General features: G+C 52.3%; 1 protein-coding gene across 1 annotated transcript; it reads left to right on the top strand.

Annotated features, from left to right (window-relative positions):
• Positions 1-135: 135 nt before the first annotated feature.
• ASPBRDRAFT_116394 (AAA family ATPase midasin) lies at positions 136-14935 on the top strand (the record flags this gene model as incomplete). The annotated part of the gene is made up of 2 exons (XM_067616977.1): positions 136-8082; positions 8138-14935. 2 exons carry the CDS (start codon positions 136-138, stop codon positions 14933-14935), a joined length of 14745 nt encoding a protein of 4914 aa, XP_067483592.1.
• Between the last annotated feature and the right edge of the window lie 35 nt (positions 14936-14970).

Below are 14970 nucleotides of genomic sequence, written 5' to 3'. Positions count from 1 at the left end.
CGCGCTGTGGGGCGGTGCCGCTCATTGCGGCGGCAGAAAACGGTTCTCCAAAGAAAAAAAAAGTGCAAGCAATTGGCGTGCCTCTTCTTCTTTCCCCTCTCATCATCCAGAGTTCCTTTGGCGGCAGGGCTCAGCATGAATGCTAGACCCTCCTACGAGGGGACTCTTAACGAGTCCCAGCTGTTTCAACAGCTCCCGAATGAAATCGCGGAACTCATTCGCACCGCGTCGGGGACTCAATACCTGAATGCGCTTGCGGTGGGCGCGTTGAGGCAAAGATGCACCGAAGGCTTCTTTTGCCTATACGAACCGATCTTCGTGGACCTGGCAGCCCGTTGGCTTCTGTCGGAGTCCCAGGTCGACCAAACCGATGTTCTATCCGCATTTTCGCGAGTTCTCCCGCTCGCGCCCTATCTGCGTTCCTTTGCAAGCCAATATGCCATGTCTCGGGCTGGACCTCTGTCGGCTTTGGCTACGTCCGATGAGCTAACGCTTTCTCAAATGAATGATGCCACCCTCCGAGCCCTATTGCTAGCGATTTTCCGACTTCTTTCCTACGACACAGAGACCTTCTCGAAAGCCGTTTCGCCATCACAACTCCAGACCCTGTTCCGACACGGAGACCCGTCCGTGAGTTATCTGGCGATTCGATGCTTTGCTATGTACATGAGGGCAGCCGATGCTGCGACGGAGGATATAATTAGGGCAAAGTTTGCAGATAACATTATTGAGGGGGAATGGGAAGGTATTACTATCGATTACCGTTGCCTCGGATTGTGGGAGGAACGCCGGTGGAGTGTCCTGGAGAAGCAAGTCCAACTTGCAAGATCTTCTAGATCTGCCTCGGAAAGCTTGTCACAGATTGAGGCATTGAGGGATTACTTTACTACTAGAACCGCTGAAGTCTGTGGTGTTCTTGTACCCCGCCAGCAAGGCACATCACCTCCGCCGTCCTCAATTGTGAGAACGCTCACTGCCGTGGGTAACTTACGGAAGATCGCGGCAGCTCTAATCGCTCCTGAGCCTATTCTACTGACTGGATTGCCCAACTCCGGAAAGACCACATTGATCAACGATGTTGCAGCGACAATGGGCCAGTCTGAATCGATGGTTACACTGCACCTGAACGAGCAGACTGATGCGAAGAGTCTTCTCGGAATGTATTCCACCTCTCCCGCCACGGGGTCGTTCGCATGGCAGCCCGGTGTCCTCACCAAGGCTGCAAGAGAAGGCCGCTGGATCTTGATTGAAGATCTGGACCGCGCCCCTTCTGAAGTCATCGGACTCATCTTGCCAATCATCGAGAGAGGAGAGTTGACTATCGCCAGTAGAAGGGAAAGGATCAAGTGCGCCGAAGGCTTCAAGATCATTGCGACCATGAAATCATCGTACAACATTGCAGGCGAAGAAATTGCCCCCAGCACCAACATCCTAGGCAGCAGGCTCTGGCAGAGAGTACAGATTGATTCTCTGACCTTAGACGAGGTTCGTGAAGTTATCACGCAGAAATTTCCTCTGCTTGAGTCCCGGGTTCGGACAATCATGGAAGTCTACCAAAGACTTTGTGCTTCCTTCCATGGCAGTCTGGCAATCAAAAGCTGCCAAGGACGTACACCAGGTCTCCGTGATCTTGTCAAGCTTTGCAGCCGGATGCACAGGCGGCTGCAACGCCTCGGTGCTAAAACTGGCTACGAACCTACGCCGGAGGGTGCCGAGGACGAGATCTTCCTGGATTTTGTCGATGTCTTCTTGAAATACATCCCCGAGAAGAACACAGCAGACACCCTTGCTTTGGTGGTTTCTGAGGCTCTTCAGATATCACCGCAACGAGCACGGTTTTGCCTGCACGAGCGTACACCGACGTATTCGGACCAAGGAAATAGCATAACGCTTGGAAGGGAAGTTTGTCGCAAGATTAAGGTCCCCGGAGGTTCGGCATCAAAGGCTGCTGCTGCTTCGTCTCGGTTTGCCTCCACGAGGGCTGCTTTAGGACTAATGGAACAGGTTGCCGCTGCTATCCAAATGGCAGAGCCTGTTCTCCTTGTTGGAGAAACTGGTATCGGTAAAACGACAGTGATTCAGCAGCTGGCTACCTTGATGCGTCAGAAGCTGACGGTTGTGAACCTGTCACAACAGAGTGAAAGTTCTGATCTCCTGGGAGGTTTCAAGCCTGTGAATATTCGGACCATGGCTGTGCCCATGCATGACGAGTTCGTGTCCTTGTTTGAATTGACGTTCTCTGCCAAGAAGAACCTGAAGTTCCTCCAGTCTGTCGGAAAAAGTGTCGCTTCAGGAAACTGGGTGCGCCTAGTCAACTTGTGGCATGAAGCCGTTCGCTTGGCTGATGGCGTCTTCAAATCGAGCGGCGGTACCCCAGGTGCCGAAGAGCAACCGACAAAAAAGAGGAAACTGGATTCACCGAAGTATCAATTCTTGCGCCAGAGATGGGAAAGATTCGCGGCACAGCTGAATGATTTCGAGTCTCAAGTTTCCCAGGGAGATGCGAAGTTCGCATTTGCTTTCGTTCAAGGTAAAATTGTCCGGGCCCTGCGGAACGGGGAATGGGTTCTCCTTGACGAAGTGAACCTGGCGTCTCCTGACACGCTTGAGAATATTGCCAGTCTTTTACACCATGGGAGCGAGGGGTCTCCATCTGTACTACTTTCTGAAGCTGGTGATGTGGAACGAGTGTTTGGACATCCCGAATTCCGCATCTTCGGCGCGATGAACCCTGCAACGGACGCAGGGAAAAAGGATCTCCCCCCCGGTCTCCGGTCTCGGTTTACTGAGTACTATGTCCATTCGCCGGACAGTGATTTGGACGACCTTCTGGCTTTGATTCACAAGTACCTCGGCGACTTGGCCCTGACCGATTCTAGAGCCGTCCCCGATCTAGCTCAACTTTACATGGAGGCTAAGAAGCTCAGTACCGAAAACAAGCTCACTGATGGTGCTGGACAGCGCCCGCATTTCAGCATCAGAACCCTAGTCCGAGCTCTGATCTATGTTGCTGACCATGCTCACGTCTATGGGCTGCGTCGAGCGATATACGAAGGCTTTTCTATGAGCTTCTTAACCGTCCTTAGTCAAGATTCGGAGAAATTGCTGGCACCACTTCTTGAGAGACATTTGTTCAGTAATGTCAAGAATGCCAGGGGTCTTCTCAACCAGACGCCACGACCACCGACAGACGGCAATGACTATGTTCAATTCAAACATTACTGGATGCGCCGTGGTCACCTAAGCCCCGAAGAACAGCCCCACTATATCATTACGCCGTTTATTGAGAAGAATTTGAAGAACCTAGTTAGAGCAAGTTCCACCCGACGGTTCCCTGTTTTGCTCCAAGGCCCGACCTCTGCAGGAAAGACGAGTATGATCGAATATCTCGCGAAGGTATCTGGAAATAAGTTCGTTCGTATCAACAACCATGAGCATACCGATCTTCAAGAATATCTGGGAACGTATGTTTCTGGTGATGATGGAACACTTCGTTATCAGGAAGGCGTCCTAGTAGAAGCACTCAGAAACGGATACTGGATTGTTCTGGACGAACTGAATCTGGCACCTTCTGACGTACTTGAAGCAATGAACCGTCTTCTTGACGATAACCGTGAACTTTTCATCCCTGAGACGCAGGAAGTAGTGCACCCACACCCCAACTTCATGCTCTTTGCGACTCAAAACCCTGCCGGTCTCTACGGTGGCCGCAAAGTGTTGTCGCGTGCCTTCCGAAACCGATTTCTGGAGCTTCACTTCGATGACATACCAGAGAGCGAGTTGGAATACATCTTGAAAGAGCGGTCTCAGATTGCCCCCTCTTTCTGCACTAGAATAGTTTCAGTCTACCGGAAGTTGTCTTTGTTACGCCAGGCAAACAGGCTCTTCGAACAGAAGAATAGTTTTGCTACCCTGCGTGATCTTTTCCGATGGGCGCTGCGCCGAGCAGATGACCGGGAGCAATTGGCAATCAATGGTTTCATGCTCCTCGCGGAGCGGGTCCGAAATCCGCAGGAAAGGGCTGCTGTGAAGGGCGTCATTGAAGAAGTGATGAAGGTCCGGATCGACGAAGACGTTATATACAGTTCCTCTGAGATGGAAAAGCGTGCTCCCCATCTTGCGCAATTAGCTCCTGGCGTTGTGTGGACGAAGGCAATGAGGAGGCTTTTCGTACTCGTTGCTACCGCAATTGAGAACAATGAGCCTGTTTTGCTTGTTGGTGAAACTGGCTGCGGAAAGACCCAGCTTTGCCAGGCAGTTGCAGAAATTTGCAAGAAGGAACTGTTGATCGTCAATGCACACGTAAATCTCGAGACGGGAGACCTGATAGGAGCTCAACGACCTGTGAGAAACAGGGCAGCAATCGAGACTCAGTTGCTGAGTGACTTGCAAAGCTTATTTCCCGAGAACGCACAATCAGGATCTCTTGAGGAACTAAAGCAAGCCTTCGGCGCTTTGAACGCAGACCAGTTGCAGTCTCTTAATACCGAATTGGTTTCGCGTATTGAGAGGAATGTGGCTCGTTCGAACGCTTTATTCGAGTGGTCTGATGGAAGTCTGATCACTGCAATGAAGACTGGCCAGTTCTTCTTGCTAGATGAGATTTCTCTGGCAGATGATTCTGTTTTGGAAAGATTGAACAGTGTTCTCGAGCCCCATCGTTCGATATTGCTCGCAGAAAAGGGCCCAATAGACTCTATGGTCGTCGCAGACGAAGGATTCCAGTTTCTTTCTACGATGAATCCTGGTGGTGACTATGGAAAGCGCGAACTTTCGGCTGCTCTTCGGAATCGAATGACAGAGATCTGGGCACCCCAATTGTCAGAAGATGAGGACATTTTGCCGATTCTACAAAGAAAGCTGAACTTGGGCACAGAGCAGTTACCCAAGGGGATGCTACAGTTCGCTAAATGGTTCAAAGGAGTATTCCAGAATTCCTCCACTTCATCACTCTCTCTTCGTGACCTTCTTGCTTGGGTTGACTTTGTCAACAAGTGCCAAAGCTCGGATACTCTCTTTTCAATCGTCCAAGGTGCAGCCATGGTTTTCGTAGACACTTTGGGTGCGAACCCTGCAGCGATGCTTGCAACAGCATTGCATAATCTCGATGGGAACCGTCAATTGTGTCTTGACAAACTACGCGAACTGTTTGACGTTGATGCATCGGCAATCTATCGACAGAAATCAACCGTTGATATCGAAGGCTCATCTCTGCGTGTTGGGCCATTCTGCCTGCCAATGAACAGCGACTCGCAACCTGATCCCGATTTCATCATGGACGCACCTACTACAATCGCTAACTCTGTGCGCATCGCTAGGGGCTTACAGCTGCCCAAGCCTATCCTTCTTGAGGGTAGTCCAGGTGTTGGAAAAACCACTCTCGTCACGGCGCTCGCGAGAGCCCTTGGGAAACCGCTCACACGTATCAATCTTTCAGAGCAGACGGATCTCACAGATCTTTTCGGCTCAGACGTCCCTGTCGAAGGTGGCGATGTAGGACAATTTGCCTGGCGAGACGCACCATTTCTACAGGCAATGCAACGCGGTGACTGGGTCCTGTTGGATGAGATGAACCTGGCTTCCCAGTCGGTTCTTGAGGGTCTTAATGCTTGCTTGGATCACCGTCAAATGGTATACGTGGCCGAGCTTGACCAAACTTTCAAGAGACATCCCAACTTTGTTCTCTTCGCTGCGCAAAACCCTCATCATCAAGGTGGAGGTAGAAAGGGTCTTCCTGCTTCTTTTGTCAACCGATTCACGGTGGTCTACGCCGACAGCTTCACGGATACCGACCTGAAAAGAATCTGTGCCAAGCTTTTCCCGGGCAGTCCTGCTCACCAAACCGAAGGACTAGTTGAGTTCGTGTCTCTGCTCAACAAAGCCATTCAGGAGCGACGGTTAGGCGCTATTGGCGGGCCTTGGGAGGTTAACCTGCGAGATATTCAAAGGTGGCTCCAGTTAGCAGACCGTGGCAGCTTACAGATACCTACCCAGAGCTTCCTGGAAGTTATCATCTCCCAGCGGTTTAGGAGCGAGGAAGACCGGCAGTTGGTCTCCAAGTTGTACAAGAAGGTTTTCAGTGACGCTTCGACACATGCCAAGAGCTACTACCATAATTTGACAACAGAGTACATTCAAGTCGGACTCGGTATCATGCAGCGAGACTTGCTATTGCAAGAGACAGCAAGCCCTCAAATGCGGATACTTCCAGGAGATCTTCCCGTCTTAGAGTCGCTCATGCTCTGCATAGAGCAGTCTTGGCCTAGTATCCTGGTCGGCTCATCTGGCTGCGGCAAGACGACTCTTATAAGGAAGCTAGCTGCCCTGAACGGTGCTAGCCTGGTCGAGTTAGCACTGAGTGCTGATACTGACACCATGGACTTGGTTGGTGGATTCGAGCAGATCGATTATAGAAGGGAGATTTCGTCTCTTGTGCAACAAATTACAATCTTCCTCCGACGCCATGTCATTTCTGCCTATGCAGGTAGCGATCTGATGGCTGCAGCTCCTGCTTTCCTGGAACTCTACGAGCAATTACAGAGCTCAGATGTCCAGCTAGATGCTGTGTGCTCCTCACTGCAGAAACTCTCCCAGTCATGGCCTCATGATGCACTCGAGAAGCTTTCCAACCACGCCCAACATTTGCTGACAGTCACCAAGCAGTCTGATAGCATGAAGGTAGGATTTGAGTGGACTGAGGGAGTCTTAACACAAGCCGTTCAACATGGACAGTGGGTTGTTCTTGACAATGCCAACCTATGCAATCCATCGGTTCTTGATCGGCTGAATTCACTTACGGAACCAAACGGGACCCTCATCCTAAATGAGCAACGCACCGAGGATGGAAATGCCCGCATCGTCAGGCCTCACCCTAATTTCAGGCTGTTCCTGACGATGGACCCTCGCCATGGTGAACTGTCTCGAGCCATGCGGAATCGGTGTGTTGAGATTTGCTTCTTGTCCCAGGATAGCAACGATTTTGTCGCCACGTCGATGCCCGCATACACTCATCAATCCTCTCTATATCGCCTTCGTTCGGTCTGGGAGATGGATTTGTGCTTGCCTAGTGAGGGCAATACCGACAACCTACATGAAGTGTGCCTCGACCATCTTTCGTTCTCAGACCTGTCTTATCTTCAGCGGGCACTGAAGCTCACGCCGCAATACGGCTCAGACGTCGCGAGAGGGCCCTTCTCCTTGGCCTTGGACCGATATGTGTCCGCCATACATGATAATTCGTCAAGCAAACCTTTTGAAAGCACCAAGAAGGAAGTCATGCTTGGTCGTGCTTCTTTTGCTATTCAAGGAAGGTTACAGCCTCTTCACCCTCTCGTAAACGAACCGTTGGCTTCCATACTGCACCAAGATGTGCCTTTGGTCTGGCTCATGATTCTGGCTTACCTACAAGAATACAAGCTTGACCTACATCGCCTTAGACAGGACTTGCTGCAAGCCGACGAATCAGGGAAACTGCTCAAGCCAAGTCAAATGAGTCGCCTCCAACGATCATTAGCTTCGGGTAGGATACCGTCTCTGATGAAAGATACAACGCAGCCGGTTGGCCCGTTCCTGTCTGACTGCGGTCAAGCCATGTACGATTTCATCCAGGGACTTGACTATGATGTTCTGCAGGCCCCCGAAATGGTGCGGGCCCTCCGAGCTATCATTGACTTCAGCAAAGATGTGCTCACAATGACTGCTGCCCACGACGTGGACCAGGGTGAATTTCAAATCTACCTACAGATTGGCAAGGAGTTGTGCGCTTCGCTGGTGGACATGTGGGCACCGTTGAAGCAGCTCGCATTCGCGTTCTCTCAGGCCCTTGATCGATTCCAAGAGAACTGGGCGTTGACCACAGGCCTAAGCATGCAACGGCTTTGGGAGTCATGGAGACCTGCAACCCCCTCGACGCAAAGCCAATTGACGTCGCTGCTCGAATTGGAGAGCGTTGCCTCTGAATTTACCCAGGTTGCGACGAAAACTCACCTGGACTTGGCTCAACTGAGCCAGGTGCGCAACTCTCTGATCGCTGGCCAAGAAGCTATTCTCCGGAGTGGCGCTGACGAAGGATATCCCATACAAGTAAGTTTTTAGACGTTTTGCTCTTTCAGTTACCTCTGATACTAACGAATTACAGGTCCTCCGGCAAACGGTCGCAGAATTGGCGGCTTGCGTTCAAGACGCCGATCCAACACTGCGCCCATATTTCTCGACTAGCTTCGAGACTTTGTGCCAGTACAACGATATTGCTTCGCTATGCAAGAGTCAAGTTGATGATGACCAGGTTGTGCGAGCTATTCTGCCATTACTTGCTAGCCGTGCTGCCCGGCCCTTGGATGGGTCGAGTTTACAGAGTCCTATTCCTAATCTCCTTCACAAGCTTTCCTTATTCTCAGGATCCGAAAATTCCTCTGTGTTCGGATCGGCCATTAGCGGGACAATTTCACTATCGCTTCTGGAGAGACTGGCTTTCGTTGGCTCTACGAGCTTAGGCCAAATGAATGCATTGGAGGTGGAGAAGAAGACTCTTTCGCAGGCGTTGACTCTGACGACCCGAGAGATTGGTTTGGACCAGTTCAAGGTTTTACGGCAGATCCTGGCAAGGCTCACACTGGAGCTTGTCTTTGTGCACAGAGAGTTCTTTGAGCCTCATTCTTTGGAGGCGTTAGTTAGCGTCCTTCGCGCAGTCGAAGAGACCGGTCTGTATGCTGGCCCGGCCATGCAGGAACTTCGGGCGGCAGCGAACTTGCCTAAAGACCATTATTTCAGACGATTCGCAAGAGAGGACCTTCCCAGGCTGGTGGCCTCGCTAGCAGCCGATACACAAGATGGCAAGGCTCCGGTAGAAAGCACTGGAGCCGCAATTGTCCAACTGGCTGTCATCTTCCTGCGGCTCTTTGTCCCAGATAAGCCTTATGATCCTTCATTGGGCCTGGTAGTGCAGAGGAAGCGACACGCGCAACGCTCTTCGGAGCTTACGGCAAAGGCTGAAGCTATTACTTCCTTCGAGGTTGGTTTTTCTGGCCAGACTTCCAACATGCGGCTTGAGCTTTTGCAGAAGGAACTGCACGATCTTGGTTCGGCACCGCCTCCATCTTCTGTCAGCAGACCTCCGATTTCTGAGGTCAACCTTCTCCATGGGGAGTTTTCAAGTCTGGTGAAGTCGGTTCTCGAAAGGCACCCCGAGCAGATTGTTTCTGCGGCCACTGAGGACAAGGGCGATAAGCAGAGAATGCTTGGTCTGCTGCGTGATAACGTTCGCCAACTCAGCCACCGCCTCAGTACAAACTACCGCTCCTACGATGACATTACCACACCTGTTGTCCGGTTCCTCCAGATTTTGGACATGGGTCTCTACCTTTCTACGACTTCATCCAGCGAATCAAGCGACACTCAGATACTGAAGGCTGTTAAGGAGACTACGCCATTCCTCGGAGGATTGATCCATCCGATTTCAGAGCTTAAATCGGAAGCTAGCTCGACCATCAACACGGATCTGTGGTTCCATGAACTGTCCTCTCTGAGATTAGCTGAGAATGCGGACCCGGGAGCAATTCGTACCCAAGCTGGACGTGATACCCTGCGCCGCCTTTTCGAGCAGTTCCACGCTCTATGGAAAACCAAGTTGCGCGAAGATCAAGAAGATGAGGCAAGGAAGTCCGAATTCTACCACTACAAGGGCTCTTGGGAAGATAGTGAGGAGGTCGATGAAAATGAACTACGTCAGCTGTTCCCCACCTATGAACAAGATGCAGTGGAAGAAGAAAGTAAAGGCCCGGGTCGCTACGATCCGAAGGCTATCTCGATCAGACTTGCATCTTTGCATGCGAAACTGTTCCAGTCGGAAGATCGCGAGGAAGCTTTGTCAACGTACGTCAAGCAAGCTTCCCTGTTACTAGGATCCAAGTGGTCTGAGAACACACTCTCCGTACCGAATGTGGATCCTAAGGATCAGCTCTCCGGTGTTCTCTTGCTTCTGGAAGACTCTATCAATACAGGCCAGAATCAGCCGGCAGACAAGTATAACTTTTATGTGGATGCGAACATGGCCGAAGCAAAGAAGCTGGTGACCCTGACTTTGTCAACAAAGGCTCGGTTCACTCAAATACAGAAGGCCTGGCCCGACCACGCTGTGCTGGAGGACGTCATCCTGTGTTGCAGAGAGATTCTCCAATTCAAGCACACTGAGCCTGTCGCAAAGTTCATTACCAAGGTCGAAAAGCTCCATGCTCTTGTTCACGAATGGCAGCTCGTAGCGAGCAGAGAATATTCGGCAGCTTCTGTGTACGAGGAGATTACTGCAATGATAATCGGCTGGCGACGTCTTGAGCTATCTACATGGGCGAAACTTCTGGACATTGAGAACGAAAAATGCACCCAGGATGTGAGCTCGTGGTGGTTCATTGCTTACGAGGCTATCATTCGGGCTCCCATGCAAATTGCAGAGTCCGGCCAAATGGAGATGAGCGAACACGTGCAAGAGATTACTGCCACGTTGGAGCAATTCTTCAATTCCACAACTCTGGGACAGTACAGTGAGCGCCTTCGTCTGGTCAAGAATTTCCAGTCTTTGCTCTTGCTCTATGTCCAGGATATGCCGGCTTTACAGCAGCTGGTTTCTGCTTTGGACAACTTCCTTGTGCGCTACAAGCAATTTGAGCCTACTGTGCACAAGCAGCTAGTGGAAAAGCGGACAGCTCTTGAGAAGGATATCAAGGAGCAGATTCAGCTGGCTAGCTGGAAAGATACCAATATTGTCGCGCTCAGAGAAAGTGCACGCCGGTCACACACCAAGTTGTTCAAGCTGGTCCGCAAGTACCGGGCAGCCCTGGGACAAGCAGCGCAACCGATTCTGGAACAGGACATGCCGGATAACAACGAGGATAACGGCATTCCCCAGAACGATGTCGTTATAGCCTCAAGCGTGTTCCCTGAAGCGCTCGCAATGTGCCAAAAGGAGGGAGTCTGGACCGATAGACCCCCGCGATTCAAGAACCCCGATGCAACTGCTAGCAGCATGATGCAACTTTATACCTCGATTCCCGCCGAGTTCGACGTCGCAGGAGATCTCGACGGCTTTGTCAAGTATGTCATCGAGAGTATCCAGGAGTTTAAGTCGCGGACGCCGAAGACTCTCACCGAGGAGAATACGGATGATGTACAGCATCTCAAGGTCCAGAAGCGTCGCTTCTACGCGGATACCCTGCGGCGGCTCATGGATATGGGAGTGAAGCGTAGCGCGAGTACCAACTTGATCGAAACTCAAGCATCTATTGCACAGATCCTTGCCTCCAGCCCAGCCTTGGAAGCTAACTCTGTGCTATCACAGCTGGCCAAGAGTTCCGACTTGTACTACCATAGATTTTTGGATTTGCTTCCTCGCGTTCGTCTGGCAGCACACAATTACGCGGAGGATCTCAGCAATGTCGAAGTGTCCAGAAGCTCGGGTTCGATCGAACACTTGTTGTTCCTCGCCCGGAAGCAGAGATCCTCGATCTCACCAGCGCTTACTGATCTGACAGCCCTGCAGTCGACACTTATGAAGGTTTCGAATCTTTGGAATTCTGGATGCTCTTCTATTTGCAAGGATGACCCACAGTTCCCAATTGAGAGAGTCGAGGTAACGAGGGCAGTGGCGTGGCTGACACCTGTACTTGGAGTTGCCGCCACTGTTACAGGTCTGCACGCAAAGTTCTCTGGAATCGGCTCGAGAAGTATCTTAGACGGCCTGCAGACTTGGAAGGGCACATTTGATCGCTTGAGGCTCTCCTTGGACAATCTTCCTCAGCTGCCACACGGTGTCTCCTCCAAGTTGCACAGGGACGCCGTCTGGGAGGCTTCTGCATCCCTTGAGCAATTGAGCAGCAACCTCACCAGATGGGCTGAGGAGCGTCCTGACCTGTCTTTCGTGCTTGGCCAGATAATCCCTTGGGTGAAGGTCAACTTGATGTCTCCAGACTGTGAACTTGATGAGACCACCGTATCCCTCGAGAAATTCGATGCGGGTCTCGTTGCAGCAGTTGACAAGATCCTTGTCAGCCTCCAGAAATTGAAGGAGATCCCGTCTTCGCTTGCCAACCCGGGTTCCTTGGCGCGGAGCGACGAGTTCTTCGTCAGGTCGTTGAAGGCCCTTCATATCTCTGGCATCAAATCCTCGCTTGAATCGGTCCTTGATCAATTGCAGCACATCCAGGCTGGCTCAGGTCCTGGCATCCCATTTGCGGTTGCACTCGTGGCGAGCTTGCTACCTATCATGCACAAGTATTTCCAGATCAGCAAAGACGTCATGGATCGCTACTTGGTTGTGCACCGGGAGACCTGCAAAATGTCCTACATTCTCAGCAAGTGCTTCGTCCAAATCGCTTCCGAAGGCTTCTGTAGTCCCGCAGAAGCATCCACGGAAGAGAGCAAGTCTGGCAAACTCGAGAGCGGCACTGGCCTGGGAGAAGGAGAGGGTGCTGAAGACATTAGCAAGGATGTTGGAGATGACGAGGACCTGTCAGAGCTTGCTCAGGAGCAAAAGGGCGACTCTACTGAGGACCTTGAAAACTCAGAAGACGCAGTGAACATGGATAATGAGGAAATGCAGGGCGAAGAAGGCGAGCGGAAAGAAGGTGATGAGGAAGACAAGGAAAGCGGCGACGAAGAGGAAGATGGCGACATTGACGAGGAAGTGGGCAGCGTTGATGATCTTGACGCTACTGCGGTTGACGAAAAGATGTGGGATGGTGAGCACGATGACAAGCAGAAGGAAACCGAGACCGACCAAGGCAAGGGGCAGTCTGAGTCTGACGAACAGACGGCAGCGCAGGAGAAGGAGAAAGAAAAGGAGAAGGCCCAGGAAGGCGAGCAGGGTGAGGTGGACGAGAATGAGGAGGAGGAAGAAGACGACGAAGGGGAAGATAAGCCTGATGAAGAAGGCGAAGCCGTGGGACGTGAAGATATGGATGTGACTGATCCTCAGGCGAAGGAAGAAGACGCTCTGGACCTTCCGGACGAGATGCAACTTGACGGCGAAGAGAAGGGCGAAGAGGAGGGTGAAAGTGACGATGGCCTCGACGGCATGGAGGACGATTTACCTCCTTTGGAGGAGAACAACGAGCAGCAAATGGATGGAGGAGACGTTGCCGAGGATGAAGCCATGGAACAAGGTCCCGAGGATCAAGAGCCTGAGCAGACGGAGGAGGGCATGCCGGACGAGGAGGCAGCCGAGACCAATGAAGGCGAGGGCAATGACGAGGCGGACGAAGCCGGCGAGGAGGCTGAAGAGGAGAAAGAGGACTTCCTGGCGCAGCGTGACGAGAACGAGATGGCTGGAGAAGAAGTGGCTCCCAGTGAAGCTGTCAATGGTGGCCTCGGGGCTGATCAAGACCAGAACCAAGAGAAGGGCGCGTCTGGCAATGCCCAGCAGGAGAATGGCTCAACTGATCCTTCTACCGAGAAAGAGCAGCAGACCGGTGCAGCCCAAGAAGGAGACGAAAACCAAAGGCACCAGGAAGAGGGTGGTGCGAACGATGCAAACCCAGACGACCCTCAACTGCAGGCCTTCAAGAAGCTGGGTGACGTTTTGGAACAGTGGCACCGCCGCCAGAAGGAGATTATGGAATCCTCCAAACAAGAGGAGGGCGAGTCAGAGGAGCCAATGCCCCAGGACGCGGACATGGCCGATGCTGACTTCGAGCATCTCCGCGATCAAGACGACGTGGCAGACACTCAAGCCCTGGGTCAAGCCAGTGAAGAGCAAGCCAAGGCTCTGGACCAGAACAAGGGAGTCGAGTCGGACACCAAACCTGAAGGCAACGACGTGCTGCCTGATGTCACAGACGACGACCAACAGCAACTCCCAGACAACAGGCTGGAAGACGAGATGCAGTTAGACCAGGGCCTTCCCTCCGAGTCACAAATGGCCGGTGCCATGATTCCGGGCAACACCCACACCCAGGAACGGACCACCGACGCTACCGGCCAGCAAGAATTGAACGAGGAGCTGGATGAAGTCGACGCCCATCTCGCTGCCATCCATCTCTCCTCCAATCTTCCTCCCCTGACCCCCAGGGACGAGGCACAACGTCTCTGGTCGTACTACGAATCAGCCACCACCGACCTCTCCCTCTCTCTGACCGAACAACTCCGCCTCATTCTCGCCCCTACACTCGCCACCAAACTACGCGGCGACTTCCGGACCGGAAAGCGTCTCAACATCAAGCGAATCATCCCCTACATCGCCTCTCAATACAAGCGCGACAAGATCTGGATGCGCCGCTCCATCCCCTCCAAGCGCAACTACCAGATTATGCTCGCCGTCGACGACAGCAAGTCCATGCTCGAAAGCGGCAGCGGCCAACTCGCCTTCGAAACCCTCGCCCTAGTAGCCAAGAGTCTTAGCATGCTCGAAGCCGGCGATCTCTGCGTCCTCGGCTTCGGCAACGAAGACCACGTCCGGGTGGCCCACGAGTTCGGCAAGCCGTTCTCTTCGGAGGCCGGCACCCAAGTCTTCCAGCACTTCAGCTACCAGCAGACTGGCACCAACGTGCGCAAGCTCATCGCCGACTCTATCGCCCTCTTCCGCGAGGCGCGCTGGAAGCAGTCCCCTGGCAGTGGAAACGCGGATCTCTGGCAGCTGGAGCTGATCATCTCCGATGGTATCTGTGAAGACCACGAAACTATTCAGCGTCTTGTGCGCCAGGCGCAGGAGGAGCGCATTATGATTGTGTTCATTATCGTTGATGCTGTTAAGGGTAGCTCGATCTTGGATCTGAGCCAGGCTAGCTTTGAAGATGATGGTAGTGGAGAGATGAAGTTGAAGATGAAGAGATATCTGGAGGATTTTCCGTTCCCTTATTACCTTGTTGTTCGGGATGTGAGGGAGTTACCGGCTGTTTTGGCTACGGCGTTGAAGCAATGGTTTGCTGAGGTGGTAGATGTGTCGTCTTGATTTTTTGATTCGAAGAAAAGTTGAGCATGTTACTA

Source organism: Aspergillus brasiliensis (assembly GCF_001889945.1).
Source record: "Aspergillus brasiliensis CBS 101740 unplaced genomic scaffold ASPBRscaffold_2, whole genome shotgun sequence".
Taxonomy (NCBI): domain Eukaryota; kingdom Fungi; phylum Ascomycota; class Eurotiomycetes; order Eurotiales; family Aspergillaceae; genus Aspergillus; species Aspergillus brasiliensis.
The sequence above is the reverse complement of the archived record's forward strand: the minus strand, read 5'-3'. Positions and strand labels throughout refer to the sequence as shown.